General features: G+C 49.7%; 1 protein-coding gene across 21 annotated transcripts in view; it reads right to left on the reverse strand.

Annotated features, from left to right (window-relative positions):
- Positions 1-19,731, reverse strand: part of Zmynd8 (zinc finger MYND-type containing 8) — a 103,204-nt gene extending 83,473 nt beyond the window's left edge. For 6 of the 21 annotated variants that reach the window (XM_029484405.1, XM_029484399.1, XM_029484403.1 and 3 more), the window contains exons 1-2: positions 13,767-14,269; positions 9,949-10,019 (exon numbers count right to left, since the gene is read on the reverse strand). In XM_029484405.1, the coding sequence (XP_029340265.1) occupies positions 9,949-10,019; positions 13,767-13,783 (88 nt within the window). In that variant the 5' untranslated portion in view covers positions 13,784-14,269. The other 15 variants (XM_029484397.1, XM_029484388.1, XM_029484367.1 and 12 more) reach the window with 11 other exon arrangements.
- Positions 19,732-20,786: the final 1,055 nt, after the last annotated feature.

Consider the following 20,786-nt stretch of genomic DNA (forward strand, 5'->3'; position numbering starts at 1 on the left):
GTCCTGGAACTCACTCTGTAGACCAGGCTGGCCTCGAACTCAGAAATCCGCCTGCCTCTGCCTCCCGAGTGCTGGGATTAAAGGCATGCGCCACCACTGCCCGGCTGTTTCAAGTCTTTTGAGATGAGAGAGATTCAAACCTTAAGTGCTACTTGAGGGCTGGAGAGATGGCTCAGCAGTTAAGAGCACCGGCTGCTCTTCCAGAGGTCCTGAGTTCAATTCCCAGCAACCACACAGCGGCTCACAACCATCTGTAATGGGCTCTGATGCCATCTTCTGCTGTGTCTGAAGACAGTGACAGTGCACTCACATACACGAAATAAATATGGCTGGAGAAGGGCCAGAGCGAGTGAGGCCGGAAAAAAAAAAGGATTACTTGAATGTCTGGTTGGTAAGAGAGGCCCAGATGCTGAGACAGGCCCTCCACTTGGTACATTTGTTCTAAGACCTTTGGAGGAAGAAAAAGGACATTCTTTTTAGGGTGGAAACACTTTGGGATGACAGTCTTCTCCATTAATAAATAAACGTCGGGGGCTTAAAAGCACTAACTCCTCTTCTAGAGGTCCTGAGTTCAATTCCCAGCAACCACACAGGGTGGCTCACAACCATCTGTAATGGGATCCGATGCACTCTTCTATGGTGTGTCTGAAGACAGCTACAGTGTACTCATATAAAAACAAACAAACAAAGTGGACATTACTATGAGCGGGGCTTCAAAAATGGGGCAGGTGAAGTTTCCCCCTGTCAACCACAGAGCTCAACTGCATCAAGCCGGGCAATTTTAGTGAGTAAATTCCTTGCTAAACAACGAGGATGTGAATCCAGATCAGCACCACCCCTGTAAAGAGCAGGTTGTAATCTCCATGCTCCTGAGACAAGGACACAGCAGGGTCGCTCTTGCCAAGAGGAGGCCGCCAATCTCTAGTCTGAAAGCCATGATCAGAGCTTCAGCATTTTGGGATAATTTAGACCTGATTAGGGAGGAGAGTTCTCTCACACAGGCTTGCCACTAAACACTGCAGGGCTGGCACTTCCTGGGATCTCAGAGATGTCAGAGTCAGGACAGTTTAAACTACCAATGTTTCTTGAAAGGAAGCCTCACAGCAGCGCTTCTGCGCCATGGCTTAAAAGCACTGATGGTTGTGTTCTTAGAGATCCCTTGAAATTGACAGAAGGACTCTTTATCTCACAGCCTTGCTCACATTCAATCCCTTTGTGAAAGTCTTAATTTACACACAACAGAGAAAGATGGAGGGTCCTGTACTAATCGAGGTCTGGGACTACTTAGCAAATTGCTCTAACTGTACTTACTTCTCTAGCATCCTGGATCTGTAAACACATCCATCCGCAGGCAAGACTCACAAAGAATGACAGTGTTTGGGATTTTAATATGTTGGGCTTCCGCTACATCTGCGCCCAGTTTCCGAGGGGACCGTTCCCTTGCGTTGGTGACACAATGCAGATACCACACAGCTGCACACCACCACCCTGCCCACAAAATGTATGCGCAGCAGGATCAAGATGCAAACGGCCTGAAGAACAGGGAGCCTCCATCCAGGGAGTACACCAGGCTGCGGCAGACTCCAGGTTTCTGGCCTCTGAGGCAGGGCCTTGCCTGACTCACGCAGTTATGGCCAAATTCCTGCAAGGAAGTGTGCTGTGACCAGTCTTGCACAGAGAATGCAAAATGACAGCCCTGGGCCATTTCCGTCCCCTTGATGTGACTTTCTGGGTTCATGAGCGATCTTTGAGAAAACTGGTCTACACAGAGAAACATCTCTGCATCTAAATGAGCTACTGTTGCAAGAAAATGGCAGGTTCATCCCAGCAAGCAGACAGTGAGCCCAATTCCTGGCGCTGAGCAGTGAGGTAGATCCCCTACCCAACCATCAAAGCCCCCTAGTTTCCCTATGCTGGCAGCCATTATGGGTATCCCTGCTGGCCCTGAAGGGATGTGACTCAGATGTTTAAAGCAAAAGACAAAACCTGACACCACACCCCCCCCCCAGCCCTTCCTGGCCACTTCATTCATCCTCACGAGCCTCAGTTTCCTAGACTGTGAAATGGGAATACACTCGTCACAGCAGTGAGCTAAGAATCATTGAGGTGAGAAGGAAACACTGCCCGGCGCCTGGGGAGACCTCAGGAGCCATTCACTGTGCCAGCACTCCTGGTAGATGGTGCTTCTGATTTATGCACGAACGGCTTACAGCAGACTGTCACCCTCGGTCACAAATGTCACCCTGGCATCTTGAAAGCCTGAAGGCTTTGTCTCCTGAGAAGTGCGCGCTCTGGAAAATGCCAAGGATGATATAAAGAAAGCAATAGACTCGGGAACTACCCTATTAATAATAAGTGATTACATAGGAAGAGAGCTGCTGATTGATATTCAGAGAACCTAAAAGCCCTGCAGACAAGGTGCGGGAATAGGATTTGAGAATTCAGAGCTAGGTCAGTTAAGATGGCTCCGAGGCCATCTTCTCCCACCACCCAACCTGAGTTCCCAAGTCCTGAGACCCACAGACCACAGAGTAGACGGAGAAAAAATTGTCCTCTGACCTACACACACACACAGAGTAAGTAAACACACCAGGGTTGGTGGTATTTGCCTTCCATCCAACCCCTCCAGAGACCCAGTCGGGAGGACCTCATTGACCGGACTGCTCCACACATTGAGTCCCATGCCCAGAAGGGCTGCACGGAAGGAGCCTACCTCTGAACAAAAATATAACAAAGAATTCCAAAGCTGGGCGTGGTGGCGCACGCCTTTAATCCCAGCACTCGGGAGGCAGAGGCAGGCGGATTTCTGAGTTCGAGGCCAGCCTGGTCTACAAAGTGAGTTCCAGGACAGCCAGGGCTACACAGAGAAACCCTGCCTCGAAAAACCAAAAAAAAAAAAAAAAAAAGAATTCCAAAGTATGTTGACACATGGCCTGCTGTCCCGGCTACTCCCTTTAAGCACATAAGTTCAAGACCAGCCTGGGCAACATAAAAACATCTCAGCTCAAAGAAAGAAAAGAAAACGTTAACTCTTGGAGATCTGTGGCAGGCTCGAGGAAAGCCTGTGCTAGCTCTTATGTTCTTGGGCTGTGGAAATGGCTCAGGAGATAAAGATGTTTGCTGCCAAGCCTAAGGACTGAGTTCTATCTTTGGGGCCTACATGGTTGAAGAAGCAGATCTCACAAAGTCTCCTCTGGCTTTCGGTACGTACAATGTGGCACAAAGACATTCACACACATACAGCAAAATCAATGCAAGAAGCCAAAGTCTCGGCTGGGGGCTGAAGAGGGAGGGGGTTAGGAAATCTGAGCACCTGCCTAGAAAGCACAAGGCCCTGGGCTCAACCAGTCGCCTCTCTACCAATTCCTATCAGAGTCTCTGAGGTCCCAGTGCCAGCTGGACTTCACACAGCATCAGCCCTGAATAAAAGACCTGAGCTTCTCCAGATGGCCCACCTCATCTCCGGAGGAATTTGTTCTTACTTGTGGAGCCAGCCAGGGTGGGTCCGAGTGTCTAGACAGCAGCCAAAGGGCAGCCACAGGACACATGGCCTGTACCCTATTGTTCCCGATGAGGCTGGTGAGCCAGCCAGCCACACCCAACCAACAGCCTTCCTGCCATGAGACAAGTGACCACTTCTGCTGCACATAACAGAAAGAGAGAACCCACACAGGACACACACACACTTAGCGGTGGTGGTGCAGGGGTTGGGAGGCGATTGGGGGTGGGGGGTGGCACATGTGTGGGACTAAAATACTGAACATGGAGAACCACATGAAAAGTGGCCTAAAGGGACAATTAGCGTTCATAGCCTGGATCACCACACTGGGGACCTCTGAGATAACCAGGATTGGAAGAGGGATAAGCCTTGTCCCCAACACATCACAAATGTCATAGCTTGGCCACAACAGACTTCAACTCTATGAACCTCAGTGCCCCAGGTCAAAGCTCAGGCTGTAAAATCCGAATGACACTCAGGTGACTGAGAAAGAGGAGTGTCCAGATACTGATGTGGATGCAGAGGTGTTGTAATCCCAGCCCTTGGGAACAGAAGTCAGGAAGATCCAGAGTTCAAGGCCACCCTCCACTACACAGTAAATTCAAGGTTAGCTTGGGTTATAGGAAACTTGGTCTCAGAAAGGCAAAATGAGGCCTCGTGTGGGAACACACGCCTTTAATACCAACAGTTAGGAGGTAATTCAAGACCGGTCTGACCTCCAGAGGACCTGACTCAAAATAATAACAATAGTAATTAATAATAATGAGATGGTTCCACAGTTAAGAGCACATATCGCTCTCGCTGAGAACCCAAGTTCAATCTGTAACCCCTGCAATTCATAACGGTCCCCCAGCTCCAGAGCCAGGGATCTGAAACCCTCTCCTGGCCTTCCCAGCACACACATTTATTTGCTCATACCAAACAGACATCCATATAATTGAAAAGAAATGAATATTTTAAGAGAAAGATGCCCTTAAAACAGCAGCAACCAGAACAGGCCCCTCTCCACAAAGGAGGACCACCAAAGGGCTGGCACCAAGTCCCTTAGAAACAAGAGGGCCTCTCCCTGAGATTCTGAGAAGTGCCGGGACCTCCAATCACTCTGAACAGTGCAGAGGCCAGCAGGTCAGCAGGCTGAACCACTGTAATGGAGGAACACTCCGTCCTTGGAGTTGTGTGCGCATGCACAAACAGACAGACATTTCCCAGTTCCCAGGTAACCCTGGGCAGCCCCACACAGTTTACCAAGCTGGCTGGACACATTTACCTCCACAACCTCTTCTTAGAGCAAGAACAAAAATATAGCCAGGAAGAACTCCCTGTTCCCCAAGTCTATCTGATCGTGGCTGGCATTTGGGGGGGCTCTCCTGTTCACATACTATTCTGAGCACCCTATGCGAGCAAAGCTCACCTGAACTTTCCCATCCCACTTAGGGAAAACTAAGCCATAAAATAGAATTCTGCTTTGGCAGGGGCAAGCAGGAACCAAAGAGTCTGGCTCTCTGGCCTGGATTAAAAACTCTATGTAGTTGGCAGCTCCACATTCTAAGGTATGGTGCAGTGATAAGGAAACCTTGAGATCCCAGCACTTGAGAGGTAGAGGCAGGAGGATCAGACGTTCAAGGTCACCTTCACCTGCATAACAAGTTGGAAAGCAACCTGGGATCTGTGAGACCCCAGCAAAAATAAATAAATAAATAAAATCAAAGTTCTGAGGTCAGTGGACAAAGTACTCACAACAAAAGCTAGGCAACCCGTAAAAAGCGCCATGTGAAAAGCCAGACCCAGGAAGGTGGATGTATAACCCCAGATCATGGGGGGAGAGTGAAAACAGGCAGACACTAACCAGGGGCGTGATGGTCAGACAGTCTAGCCAGAATGGCCTAGTCCAGGTTCGGTCATCCCATGTCTCCAAAAGTGAGATGGAGAACAAGAGAAAGATCTCCAAAGCTACCTCAACAAGCCATACTTAGTCACAGACAAGTGCACGGGCACGTACAACACACTCAAACACACACGCACACACGCCACATTATCTTGCTCTTAGATGCACTTGGAGGTCAAGGTCCTTCTAGAGAAAATGGTGTGCTCTTGAATAGCAATAGGCAGAAGAGCCCAGGATAGCAATAGGAATAAGGACAGAGAGCCCTAGAGAGCTGGAGATAGTCAAGTATCTTTCTTAAATGTACGTGTATGTGTGTATCTGAGTGTGTGTATGACACATGTGTATGCCCTACCAGAAAGGTATTGGATCCCAAGCAGCTGAAGTCATAGGCAGTTGTGAGCCATGGGTTTTCTGCAAGAGTAGCAACCACATACCTTGACCACTAAGCCATCTCTCCATCTCCCCACGCCCCCATTGACTTGAGTGGGTCAGGGTCTACTGAGTGTACACTTGAGTTAACAGTCTTCACTGTCCACTGCAGGTCAGCCTAAAAATACTCCAAAGCAGCTCACAAAAGGCAAACCTGAGGAGCCAGCTTCCCCAGTGCTGGGATGGCCGCACTAGGGAAGGCAAGTGGCCCACACACTAACGGAAAGGAGCTAAGGGCCATTGAACTGGCTCAGTGGGTAAAAAAGTGCTTGCCGGCCAAAACTTGAAGATCCGAGTTTGATCCCCAGGGTACCACGTGGTATAAAGAACCAACTCCAGCAAGCTGTCTTCTGGTCTCTACGTGTGTATAACCGCACGTGCATGTGCATGTGTACACATGCGTGCAGAATTGCAAAATAGATATCGATTTTTTTGGAGAAAAAGCACATGAACTCATGGCTAGCCACCACAGACACAGAAAGGCATGTGCAAAATATAAAAATAAAAAACCCACACAGACAGGAGCAGCAACTGTGAGAACACACAGCTTCTCTGTTAACCTAGAAGCAGACAGTCCAGCACCCGCACACGCACCCAGCACACCTGGATCTTGGTTTCTAAGATCACTGTCTCAAAAAGGGCCCAAAGCAGACCATAAAGACGACGAAGCCAGAATATAAATGGTCATAAATAGACAGAGACCGTGAAGACAAGCTGGCCCAGGGATACCCAGAGCCAACACAGAGCGCTCCCAGCAGCCCAATGAAAGCAATCAGTACTAAGTAGCAATGGATGAACCCCAAGAGCTCATGAATGATCCTTGGGTCCGCAATTACACAGAAGAACGATGAAGCACCTAGGGATGGGCCTGGGGGAAGGCTCAGCAATTAAGAGCACTGGTTCTTCCAGAGAGGACCTGGGTTCAATTCCTATATGACTCACAACCACCTATAACCCCAGTTGCAGGGTATCCAACACCCTCTTCTGGTCTCTGTGGGCACCAGACATGCACAAGGTACACAGGTATACCCATACAAGCAGGCAAACACCCAGACACAGAAAGTTAAACAAACAAATAAAATCAATAAATAACCCTTTTTTGGGGTGGGTGGGAGGGGAGAGACAGACATAAGGGAACATCATGTCCACTGTGCAGAATTCTAATGCAGTCACACGCTGTCCCAGAGGAGGAGGCGCACAGAAGTCGAAGGAGGGTTGCAACCCCCATGCTCATGGGATGTGGCTCAGTGATTTCCTCCCCACAGAATATTCTGTGGGGAGCACTCACTGCCTAGCATTAACAAGCTCCAGGTCTCGTCCCCAGCACCACATAACCCTCGCATGGTGGCACACACCTAAGCCCAGCACTTAGGCAGATCACCCCTGACTACATGGCAAGTTTAAGGCTGGCATGAGCTACCATGAGCCTCTGTTCACACAGGCAGGCAGGCAGGCAGGTAGACACACACACCTTTTTTTTTTTTTTTTAAGAGTACAATTTGGAAAATGTCAAGGTCAACAAAAACAAAGGTCTGAGAAACTGAGGAGACAGTGTCACAGCGCGTCACAAGAGCATTCCAGAAGAGAAAGGGGACCTTTGCCAGGAAAACCGAGGAAGACCGAATCCAGTGTGGGCTTTATGAATCCAGAACATTTAGATATGCCAAGTCGGACAGAAACAGGCGGGCTGGAGAGGGGTGGAGGGGGGTGGGGTGAAGTAGGGCTGCGTAAGTATTCTTGAAATCTAAAACTCTTAAAATGAGCTTACTCTAAAACCAGGACTCAAAAGGGGAGAACGGCTCCCTCAGAATCAACAGCCACCGAAAGCTTTTCTAACGACGCCTGTGTTGAATCTGTGTGATCCGGAGCAGGCTGCCAGGACCCAGGACGGCATGTTCCAGAAAGACAGAGGCACAAACTCCCAAGGACAAACAGAATGACACAGGGAACAAAGCTGGGAAGAGATGGTACAGGTGAACGGGTGTCACAGGGCAATGGAGAGGCAGGTCCTGGTGACATTGGTGACGACAAGCAGAAGGATATGAGAAGGTGGGTGGAGGGAAGATAATCTGAGTGAGGACAGGTGCCTGTGTACACGTGCGCACATGGATGGAGTCGCGAGGTCAACCTCAGGCCTTACTCAGGTGCGGTCTGTCAGTCCACCCACTGTATTTCCCCAGAGGCCTCACCCTGAGACCAGAGACTCAAGGCAGGATTTTTACATAAGTTCTGGACATGACCTCAGGGCCTCAGCAAGCACTTTCCCACTTGAGCCATCCCCTCAGCCCTACAGAACGGTCCTCAGTGTCCTGGGGAAGTCATCCAGAGCTGGCAAGCAGACAGAGGGAAAACAGCATTTCATGACGAACTAGGCACTTCTTGGTGTGTAACGACAGAAAAGGTCTCCACAGTGGGCAAGACAGGCAGGTCCCTGGGGACTTTTCCCAAGTTGGTGGCCTATGACTGTGGTTCTACTGGAGGAGGTTTTACTCTGCCTCCTAAGGAGAGTCCAAGAATGAGGAAGTCTCGACACAGCCTCCTCCCTGACTGAACACCCATTAGAGACTCTGGTGTTCTCACCTGCAGGGTGGGCTACCTCTCACCCCAGAAGGGGATTAGACAGGCCAAACACTAGAAGGCTCTTTGATGTCCCACAGGCCTTCAAACACACCAGTATCTTTATCCTAGACAGCCTTAGGAAGGAGGCGCCTGAGATAGCAAGTACACACCTTTAACTCCAGCACTCAGGAGGCAGAGGCAGGTGGATTTCTCTGAGTTCAAAACCAACAGGATCTACAGTATGAGTTCTAAGCCAGCCAGAGCTGTGTCGTGAGACCCTGCCTCCAAAAAAAAAAAAAAAAGAAAGGGAAGTAAACAGAAGACAGATGGACAGACAGACAAAGATGAAGACCCAACACCACCTGACCCACTCTTTATGGACTCTCTCCCCCTCATCCTCTCTACTCTGTCCTGTGTCATCAGAACATAGGCCAATCCTGACTACTTCAAGGGACTGCCTCAGTCCTGACCAACTGTCTGCAAAGACTCTGGTGGGAAGCCACACCCTGCCCCAGCTCCCAGGGTTCCTCGACACTTGGAACAATGAAACTCAGATGACCTATATCACGCTGGGACAGCTGAGGCAGGGGACAGGCCAATGAGCCTCGCCTCTTCCTCCTCCTCTTCCTCCTCCTCTTCTTCCTCTTCCTCCTCCTCCCTCCTCCCAGCCAGCTATGTGTGACCACCTGACCCCTAGCTTGACCCAAATAATAGACCGTCTTTTCTTTTCTTTCTTTTCTTTTTTTTAAAGCTCTAGGATGCTCTCTTTTCTTTCAGGCTCCTCTAGGAAGTGCTATTTTATGACATCCTGGCCAGATGAGAGCCTCCTCCTGGAAGGATCTGAAACAACCCTCCCTGCAGCCCCTCCCACCTCCCAGACACAGCCTGGAGCTGCAGCAGAGGGAACAGACCAGCTCAGCAACAGCCGCTAGGCTATTGTGGCAAACCCGTGACAGTCCTCCAAAGGGCTGCTGGTCAGAGCGCCCAAGGCACAAGCAAATACTCTCCTTGGGGTGCCCCACAAACTCTCACTGAGCAGCAAGGCAGGTCCAGGCCACTACAGGCTCCCCCGCAAACAGAATAAACAGAGAAGAGACCATAGTTTGCTCCCAACACAGGCACTGGCCTCCTCATTCCCTTGTAATTGCCAACTAAGGCCACCATTTTCCAATGAAGCTGGTCCACTCCACCCCACCGGTTGCCCAGAGGCCTGCTGTTACCATCAGGAAGCCTGCCACAGCTGCAGACCTCAGTGGCATCTGCAGAAAGCACATTTAGACTCCTGTAAGAATCGCTCTGGGGAAGAGACCGGCGGGCAGGCACTCACAGCCCCAGACACACACCCAAAATTTACCACCACAGGGCAATGCCGGGCAAGTCAGCACACCTCACAGGCAGGGCAGGGAAGGCCGGTAGACTGAACCATGTCTCCAGAAATTAGGTCCATCCATCAAAAGACCCTACAGTGTCGCAGGCGGCTGGCGGCTCAGAGAGCCATGTGTCACCTCTCTCCAACAACAAAAGAAATCCCCCTCTCCTGGAGGTCGCAGTAGATAATCTGAGATTTTTGACTCACCTTTGGAGCGAGTAGAGATATCCATTCCCTCCACCACCTCCTGCTCAGTTTTTATTTCCTCTTCAGCCAAGCTGAAATAGAACAGATTATGTATGTTTAGGGTAGGCTGCAAATGGTCTCTGTGGGGGCAGCTGCTGCGAAGCCAGAGAGCAGCAAAACCGCCTTCTCTCAAGGCCATCCTTCCTTATGGAAGTGGGGGGGGGACGACGACACACCTGACTTCAACCAAGTGCGAAGATGCCAAAAGACTTCTTTAAAATACCAGAATACTAAAAATATGTTCTTAAAAAGTCAAATTAATATTTCAGTTGTCGTACCTAATTCATTAAGAGGTTGTGAGGGACGTGGTTTTTAGTTTAGAAACTCAAGTACCACCTACCAGCTTCAATCCTAAAGAGCCTAGCCTTCAAATTAGCAAGTCTCTCATTGCTAACACCAGGGAGCCATGAAGGTAGGTTAGAGAAACCCTTCAGCGGCACCAGGAATTCTACCAGTGGTTCCCTGCCTCCCCCATCCTGAACCTAACAGCTCCCCAGTGAGTCGGGAACATGGGGAAAAAAAAAAGAAAAAGACATACTGGTTAAATTACAAAGTAGAAAAACGTGGCCAGATTCTAGCAGCCTTTATCACAGGAATCAGGACCCTAGGGTCTCTGGGCAGTCTCAAACCCACCAGGCATGGCTTCCTTCTGAACTGTGACTAATTACACTCCAGCACAGACAGTGGAATGAGGAAGGATTATTTAAAGGACACAGGCTGAGTGGAAAGCTGGGCTAAGAAAGGAGAAAGGCAGGCCCCCCTTAGCTAGGAAGGTCTGTCATCCAGAACCTTCTTGCCTCCCTGTTGGAACACAGGTTCAACAAAGCAGGCCCTGTCAACCTCACACTTCACAAGCCAAGCAGAAGGAAAAGCAGATAGGTCTGCTGTTATAGGCAGGTACTAGAATGTCTCAGGCTTTCCAAGATGGTGCTTTGGGGAGATGCTAAGCAACCACTCTAGGTGCCATCCCAGCAGAGCAGGGTTCAGCAAGAAGAAAATAGGTGCATCACCAATTGACATGGCTGGAATTTTCCATTGGGAAGGCAAGAGAGGAAAACAGCTGAGAAGGCTGTGCTGTCTGCGTCCCATGCTCTGTGTCAAAAAGGCAGCCTCCAGCCTGGAAACTTGGGGTAAGATGGAGTCCTGTTTGGGAGAGCTCGAGGTGTGTACAAAACTCAAGACAGGAACTAGGCAGAAAAAGAAAAGATTATTGCACATGACAGGAGCTGAGAGTCCTCTGACTTTAACTAATCCCAAGAGAGGAGAGAGAGGAAGGTAGTTTGGGTCTAAATTTGAATATTAACACACTTAGCATTCTGATACAGAGCCTAGGTAACAATTTTATTTAGTCTGCATCTGTAGAGAGACCAATATCCCAAATCACCAAGGAGATAATGACACATTGTCACAGGTGATCCTTCTCAAAAGAAGCCTGATTGCCAGACCTGAGCATGTCACCAACATGGAACAATCCAGGGGACATGGACGATGCACCTTCTACTCCAGCTTCAGGAGAAGAACATCTGCAACTCAGAAACACTGCCTGAACCACACTGGACACCTGCCTGGGTGCTGCTGAAAGGGGTTCTTGCAGCCAGAGGTGAGGTAGATGGTTAACTGTAAAAGCACAGCCCATAACCTCGATCTTCCTAGCAACTGGCATTCTGTTGCCCTCTCTAGCATGAGGCATGAAAAATGAATCCCACCCATATTTTGAACAAGCGATGAGGTACAACTCTAATTTGTGCTCCAATTGAAAAGTACCAGTGGGGAAAGAAACAATTATGAATCTCAGAGCTAACATACAACACACACACACACACACAACACTGGAAACCCACTTGAAGGATTTCTGCTATGATGGAAACAGTCAAAGGTGTGTTGATCAAGGAAGAGGACCCGCACTGAAGAGAACAATTCTGTGGCTGAATACTTCAGGCAGGAATGCAGCTGAGAAGCAACGAAAATGCAAAGCAGTTTCGTGGTGGCTGCTGAGTTTAAGATAATCAATTCTGAAACAGAAGTGGGGGGTAAGTGTTTCATCTTCCCAAGCATCACAAGTGATCGCCACAGTCACCTGACTTAGCAACAGCACCATCAATTTTTGAGCCTAGAATCTTCCAGCACTACTGAGGAAAACCATCTTTTTCCCACAACAGCAAGCCATCCCTCCAAAGGCAACCCCCATCTGTGCGAGTACATGTGTGCACACACACAACACACATGCACGCACAAGTGCACAACTTGTATTTGACTAAATTGACGATTGCAGTGTCTGAATTTAAAAGGGGGAGGGGGGAGAGAAAGAAAGAATACTTTGTTTACAAAAGCAAAGACCAAAATTCAAAACTAGTCATTTCGAATAGCCACATCTGAGGGCCTACCCTTTGCCCACACCACAATCTCGGCTTTCTTTCTCTTTTCTTTTTTCTTTTTGTTGTTGTTGTTGCTGCTCAGGGTTAAGCCCGGGTGTGTTACTGGAAAGGAAGAACTATAAATAATCATATCAAAAGTGCTGATGAGAAAGAGTCGTATCTTTCTAAATGCCCCCACAGATCTTGGGCAATTTAGTTTAAGAGCTGTTGGGAGATTGTGGGGTGGAAGTAGGGGGCGGGCAGCCAAATAACAATCTTTAGAAAGAAAACTGCAGCTGGAGAAAATACTTTGAACTTTTGCCATTAACACATTAAAAGTCTTAGCATATGCAGCCGCTCCCCCTGTTCCTGCCCCCCCTCCGCACCCCACCCCTGTTTGCCACACAGCCTGCCCTCTGCCCTGACTGCTAGAATCCAACAACCCTGATCATTTCCATCCACAAAGAAACAAGTCCCATTTCCAAACTGACATTTCTATTTTGTAAAGGTCTGGTAGGGTGAATGAACACACAGAGAACAGAGCGAAATAAGCCAAGAAGAAGAAGAGGAAAAAAAAAAATTTATCAACTAGTTGCATACATTGTATAGGCACGAGCATCAGGACTAAGCTCATATTTACCCAACGCACTTGCTGGGGGAATCCACAAACTGCTACATTTCAGGCACCGGAAAGAAGAACCAAAACCTGCAAACACGGTCAAGTCCATCTCATCCCCTTGCCCAAAAAGAAGACTCCCACATAACAACTCCTTCCCTGAGCAAGAGATCTGGGCTTCTAAACCTACAGGCACTGGGGAGGGAGAAAGAAGCATTAAAAGTTGCATATGCCCTACTCCGCACTCCTGTCCTTCCAGGAAGCCTTAGCCCTTCTGATTATTAATTCTGAGGACTCAGGGATGGTCCGTGTTTCCCAGGCATCTCACCCCTTCAACACTTGGTTCCAAAAGGGAAAGAGAAAAGAAAAAGCCTAGCTATTTGACAGGGTGTTAGGGGGAGAGCCTGGATGGAGATACAATAGGCAGATCCTGCTTTTCCCAAGTGTCCTTACGGCTTGACTTTATAACAATCTGTAAGCCAGCTAGAACACAGAACCAGCATGTACAAGACCTCGCTGCCCTAGTCAGAAGAACATCACACAGCAATTCAGGAAATCATGCGACCAGTCCCCAAGCGCTTCCCCTAGGTTTTATGTTCATTCAAAAAGACCAAAAGGGTCCAGACTGTAAGAAATAGTTAATACCCAAGCCACAGCATCCTCCCCCCATGTCACCACCGTCAGCATCGAGATGTAAAGGGGGGGGAAAGGAACAAAAACAAAACCAAACCAAGCATGCTCCCCTCAATCTGCAAAGAAATTCCTTTAATTGGGGGAGGGGGACAGTTAGCAAATCTGCAATCACTCACCTAAAACGGGCAGTCATCGGAGCTAAGCTATTTATGCAGGATTCTTAAAATGGCGGCTGGCAACAGTGCCTCATTCCTGTATTGAACTAAAATGGTAGCAGTGTGTTCAATAGCTGAGCTCATGTTTAAGGAGCCCTGCTAGCTCCAAAGCCGCCTTCATAAACATCAGAACTAGGAAACGCTCCACCAAAGGACACCAACAATCCAACGTTTGAAGAATAAAAAAAGAAGGAAGGGGGAAAAAAAAAAAACAACAAACTGCAGTCAGTGGCAGGGAGACTTAGTGAAGTCACAGGTTCCTAAGGAAAAGCCTTCCCTTTCAGGCGTCCAGCCTTCCTCGGGAGACTGTGCTGGGGCCCCCTTACCCTGCACTGAGGTGAGTGGAAGGTTAGGAATTATGCGGCCCCCTGGCATAATGTGAAGACAGACAGGTGTCTCTGCAAGGCTGATCTGTCCTAGAGAGCAGGCTGCAGCGGGAGGAAGCTCGTGTGCCCTTCTGAGTCCAGAGCAGCACAGCTCCACATCACTTCTCCAGGTGAATAAGAAATCTCCCAGAACAGCAGGCATCTAAGACGCCAAAGCTACAGGGCTGCACCTCTGTCTGAGGCCAGGGTAAAAATGTAGAAAGTCTGTGAGCCTAAAATCTGCCACCACCAAATAACAGCAGCTACTCCTGAGGCCGGGGATCAGCAAGGACAGACAGACCCTCAAGTCTACAGAGGACTGACCCAAGTCCACGGAAGACTCTCACAAAAGAGGTTTCTGTCCACCTCCCCACACACACACACACACAGAGTCGGGGGGCGGGGGGTAACAATGCATCTTGTAAAAGCCCCCTTCACAGGCTGAACTATTAATAATAGCCTCATGGTGGCCAATGTCATTGACTGCTAAGGTCTGAGAGTTTCAGAATCCCTCTAGCACTAGGGGCAAGGAGCTTCAAGGTGACAGCTTTTCAGCACCTAGGGAGAAAGAAGGGCGCCATGCCCAAGGCTGAGACGGGCGAGGCCTGGCCGCTGGCTGGGAGCCGGCCTGCAGGTAGGTGATCCGGGTAGGAAGGGCCGGCCTGGCAGCCTGCGAGCTGCAGCGTTGGCAGGGCCTCCCTGTTTGTCTAGAAGGAGAGCTGAAGCCGAGGAGGGGGAAGGGCAACCCTACCGAGCCCAGCAACCTGAGGCCAAGGGTAACTCCTGAGTTGCTTTTGCATTTGAAGAACAACCACGAAGGCTTCTAAACCCACCACTGCCTTTCACATCTGAGCCACGGAGAGGGGGCCCCTTGAATGTGTCTTTCTTCTCAGGGTCAACCAGAGGCAAAGAGATCCAGGGGCTGGTAAGCGGGTGCCTCGGTCAGAGGAGCCAGGAGGGGAAAGAAAGCAAACAGAAACAAAAGAGATCACACATTTGATTAGGTTGGACCTCCCAAACATAGCCTGCCTCCAGGGTTACCACCAGCACCCAGCCTTCTAAAATATGACACCACACACACACACACACACACACACACCTTTTATTTAGGACCGGATGCTGCACAGGCTCTAGAAGAAAGAGGGAAGGCTATTCTTTTTATCTCTAATTTATAATCCAAGGGAACTCAGTGCTTTCTTTCTGACTCAAATCTTTGTCGTCGATTTATAAAAGTAGCTAGACTTGGCTGCAACATTCCTGCAATGTTCTCGCTCTACAATTAGGGGAAGGGAAAAAAAAAAAAAAAACCCTGAAGAAAGTTTACTGAGTGATTATATGTAATTAATTCCTAGTTAAGACGGAGCACTGACCATTTTCTGGAGCTAATAAAAGCAGTTGCTCCCCTCCCCCCACATGAATGCCACTTCATCTCCCAAAGCAGAATGGCGTACCCATCTCAGAAGGTCTTAAACGGGAGAGAGGGTGGGGAGAAGGCTGAGAGGTGAGAGGGAGGGAGTCACTGAAGGGAAAGGGGTAGGGGGAGAGAAGAGCGGGAGAGGAAGGGGGTAGAGGGAGAGAAGGAGATGGGGTGGGGGGTGGGGGTGGGGAGAGAAGTGAGTAGGGGGGCTGGGGGGAGAGTGGGATGAAGGGGGAGGGGAGAGAGAGAGAGAGCACGAGAGAGCGTATCAGCGTCTGTATCTGCCCCTTTGCAGCTGTGCATCCTCTTTGGGGACCAAGAAGGCAGGAGGAAAGAGGAAAACAGCCCATCCCTTTGGTTTTCGCCTTGGCAATCTGCACAAGTGTTGAACCTTCCACCTGGATGAGGGAAAGCGAGGTGGGGGATGGGGGAGTCCTAAGGATGGAATGCAAGAGACTTCTCGGCTTGGCCACCTGCTTTTCCTAAAAGGAACAACAACAACAAATGGTAGAAATTTCCAGAAGTCCTTACTCAGGCCACTGCAAATGCCAATCTTTAACCTTTCCCCTAAATCTGCTGGCTTAAGAGAACAGGAAGAAAGGGGAACCCCATTGGGCTAATCTGTGGGCCTGCACTAAGATCCCACCCGGTCCAACTGCAATGCAGCCTTTTTTTTTTTTAATTCCCCCGTTAGTAACTGGAAAAGAATGCTACTTCAAAAGCAATTAACTTTTTACCAACGCCAGGCACGGTGGTGGCCACGAGGAAAAGCAGCCAGCTTGAGTCAGGGCTGGGAAATTGGCTGAGGTTCACACTCACAAACAGATCCTGGCTTCCCAAACCTGTAGGAGCCATTTTAATGCGAGCTCTTAGAGGACAAACGCTTTGCCCTCAAGTTTCCTTTCAGCCCAAGAAGTTACGCAAAGGCTGAGAGAGGCAAACCAGGAGGTTGGTGACTAGCCACTGGATCTGCAGAGGCCTCAAGAAACTCGGTTTGTAATTTCCATTTACAGCAAGGAGATAAGAATAAAGAGAGTAACAGAACTTGTGTGCGGCCAAGGCACTGCTTAAAGAACATTATATCCCATCTGTGTTTGATTCTGCGACACCGGCCTGCCCCACACAGTCTGCCCAGTTGATAATTTAGTCCGTCTCTCTTTACTAAGTGAACCTTTCTCAACTGATGTCAAAGCTTCAGCTGCTTGAACACTAGAAGAAAAAAGTCAAGAGTCTGTGCCATTGGCCTAGGAATGACCACTGCTCAGAGGCAGCCTTTCCATGCAGCCTGACTAGATCTCAAAGCAGGAACTAGATGTGGTGAGCTTCCAGGTGGACCCTGAAGGTGAGGACTTTAAGATTCTAGCTGCAATCTCAGGGCAAACGCAAAGCCAACATGTACAGGGGTGTGTGGCCCAGACTTTCAGGGAGGTGAAGGCTGTATCTAGTGGTCAGTGGGTCCTAAGCCAAACCTAGTTTGGGAGTGGATAGGCTTCTGTTCTAGATGTAAACACCATAAAACTTACACATGAAAACACAAGGCGCACATGCAGGCACATGCCCTGTGTGGGGGGCTCTGGAACCCCGGAAGGACAAAACAGCTTTGCTCACATTTCACAAGCAGATCACCTACCCAGAGTTCAGAAGAGCCAAGCACAATCCAAGGTCTAGCTGCGAGTCACAATGAACCCAGTAATTCCTCCCCCCAGCGGAGGGTAAGCAGGAAGTGAGATCTGCAGCCCTAACTGCAGATTAGCAGGAACAACAGTGGATTCAAGCCATCACCTAAACTCAAAGACACTCTCTGGAAGCCACCCTCTCCCCGCCCCCATTACCACAGACCCCAGAGGTTCACCAAACTCTTGATCCACGTTCACAGAGGAGATAGATTTACTTACCCAACAACACGTTCAAGCAACCGTCTCACTTTTCCCCAGTTAGGAGGAGAGGACAGGCTGGCAGATTTGGGACTTGATCAAAAAGGAAAAATTTTTTTTTTTTTTTTTTTTTGGTAAACAGTTACATGGTCTTATTAAAAACGCACACCACCACCACCACCACTACAACAACCACAACAATACAACCCAGCAACTGGATATGGGATGCTGTCATGAGCCTCAGGTATGTATGAGCCATGTCCCCTGCACTGTATCACAGAAGACAGAAGATGATAGAATGTTTGAAAAGGGGGGAGGGAGACAAGGATAAAAGAGACATTAGCCCATGGAAAAATCATGCAAGAAGTATAAAACTAAAGGAGTCAGAGTCCTCACAGACCTCTTTTTTTTTTCCCCCCTGCAGGATGTTATTCAAAATCTCTCCCCATCCCCACTCCCACCCCACCCACCCCCAACCCCTCAGGCACCAAGCCTACTCCAAAAACTCCCTCAGAGGCTAGGAAACCCTTTCAGAAACATTTGCTGGCTGTAGGCTGACTTGAAGAACATTCTGTACCAAGCTAAGTCGGGGGGGGGGGGGGGGGGNGGGGGGGGGAGGAAAAAAAAAAACCCTGAACAATGTTGCTGCGAGTGCGAAGCTCTGGAGAGGAAGAGATGACAGTCCACACGCCACCACCCACCTAGGCCCAGGAGCCAGCCTGGGTCCCTGAGTACTGTTCTTGTTCAGGCCTGACTTCTGGTGCAAACACGCATCCTCTCTTGTCAGAACTTAGCCCAGCCTTTCCCAGAACCTCTCTGGAGAAGCAGGCTGGCTTGCTCTGCTCTCTGCCACAGGCAGTCCTGAACTGTGCTGGGAGAAGACCTTCTGGCTTCTGGCTTACCTTCCATTTTCTTCCCCCAGCAGGCATGTGACACACAGCGGCCGACAGTGCAGGGGGAGGACTGTTCAGAGAGAGAGGGAGAGGGGGGAGAGGAAGGGAGGGAAAAATAAAATAAAAGAAGGGGGGATAATAGCTTCTCTTTTGGCATACCAGGATCTAGCTTCACACTAGTCCAGAAATTCTTTGTCCTGGTCAAAATAAAGGTGCTCCAAGCCCTCACCAGTCTGTAAAATCAAGCTATGGCTAATGGCTACTTAGCCATGTGACCCAAAAAGGAAAAAAAAAATCTCTCTAAACAGTCCCAAGTTACCCTAAGTGCTCTGGGGGGGGGAAGTGTGGCAGAGCCAGGCTACAGAGAAATCACACTGCTAGTCCACGACTCGATGACTCGGAGGGAGGGGGGAAAAGATGGTTAAAAAGCCGAGCTTACCTCTGTGGATGCATTGTTAACTGTGTAATGTCAATACTTATAAAACATGGAGGACAGGCTCCTAGTTCTCACAGAAAAAGGGTTTGGCACTTCGGCTGATGATCTGGCCGCCTAATAAAAGCTCATCCCCGATTGGCTGCCCCGGCCAATCGGAGTGTAAAGCCGCCGCCGATTGGCTGAAACACTTCCTGAGCGATTATCTTTGTGAGGCTCGGGTGAGCAAGAGCCATCCTGTGCATAGAAAAGACAGGCTAAGCTAGGCCTTCTGCAGGAGGGAAAACTTGGGACAAGGGCCTCCACAAGCACTTCTCCCACCCCCTGGCTGGATCCCCCAGGCCAGGCAAACCCGTGCAGCCAGCCTGACCTGCTCCAGCAAAGCCTGAAGCCAGCGCGCCACTGGGAAGGGCCCTTTTGGGGTGGGCTGACCGACCCATCCACGCCTGCCCCCACACACAAGTCCTTCTCTAAGGAGGGGAGCAGGCCGTTTTATAGAACAAGCCAGCTTGAGTGGGTCTCAAAGGACAAAGTCGAGCTTAGGGGTGGAGAGAGCCCCAGGGAGGCAGAAGCAATAGGGACAAGGCCAGACACAGGCCTCTGGGGGAGGGGGGGGGCGCGGGGAGTGAGACAGGCAGCCCGAGGGAGCCCCAACAAATCAGCAAGGGGCGCCCTGGTTCCTGGGAGCTGAGAGGTGCAGCTTGCTGTGAGGTGGAGTGATCAAGTTTGCCTAGTCATGGTCAAAGTGGCTCTTGGAAAAAAGGCAGGCCCACAGAGCCATTTGCAAAGCTGGGAAACCTCTAACCTCTCACCGCCACCCCTCAGCCGGTCCTCAAAGACAAACCAAAAAGGGCTCTGTCAGGATGGCAAGGGAGGTACCCTCTCCAGGCTTACCCTAAGAAAAGCCAAATGCGTTGCTAGCAGGCCACATGCCTCCATTTAAGTCTTCCCTCCCTCTGCTCCCTCCCCCCACCAATGAGGCCTGCTAAACCTGTCAGTTAAACAAAAATCTGACTTCCGTCTTAGTCTGTGATGCCTTCAGCTTCCTGCCTGTTAACCCTCTCTCGGACTCTGGGCCTCGCTGGGAAAAAACTAGGCCCTGAGATTGCAGAAAAGGGCCTGTGGAAAAATACCAGCTGCAGCTCTCCGGGCAGATGCAGAGAGAGAGAGAGGGAGCTAGCTAGCTGCTGTCTCGCCTCTGCTTCCCAAGGAGGCGTGGACCTTGTGAATCCAGGGCATACAGGCAGTGCCTCTCAGTCTGAGAAGCCATTTAAATCCAGAGGGACAGAGAAAGATGTCAAACCGGGCCAGGAAACAAGCCCGTCCATTATAGTCAGGCCTACACACCCACAGGTTGGCCCTTTCTGCCACAATCGCCCCTGTATGTGTGTTCTGGGGGGAAACTGGGCCCTGTTTGGTGGGCAGACAAATCCCCCGGGCTTCGTAAGGGTTCTTGCTTCAATTTATTTCCACAGAGAGCTGCTTCTTTTCGTCCCCTAAGGCAGATGGAAGGGCAATTTCACACACACAGCCTCACATTGGCAATCCCCCTACTCCCCCCATCTCTGGCTCTGCTCCCCAGTAAAATATTAACTAGTTCCTCAGACCTGCTTAGAATTCTCCCCGATGGTGCTGGGTGGGAGACCAATGCCTGATTCTTTCCTAAAAGCTGTCATTTGTAGAAAAGGCACAGAGGAGAATCAAAAACTGTCCAAGGCTCTCTCCTATTCTTAGTTATTTTTTTAAACAACAACATCCTTAATTAACAAGATTCTTTAAAAAAAAAAAAAAAAAAAACAGACGCTAAATAAACACCTTTCTTCAGGGGCCAGCAGTTGATGCAGCCAGACACCAGGAGGTGGACCCAGAAAGCAATAAAGTCCCCCTCAGCTACTGAAACTAGGACTCATTCCTGCCTCCCCAGGCGTTTCCTCAAAGGAATTGAAGGGCTGAGCTGATGGCTTGCTCTCCCTGCCCCCCCCAAGGACAACAGATGCCC

Source organism: Mus caroli, chromosome 2, assembly GCF_900094665.2.
Source record: "Mus caroli chromosome 2, CAROLI_EIJ_v1.1, whole genome shotgun sequence".
Classification (NCBI taxonomy): domain Eukaryota; kingdom Metazoa; phylum Chordata; class Mammalia; order Rodentia; family Muridae; genus Mus; species Mus caroli.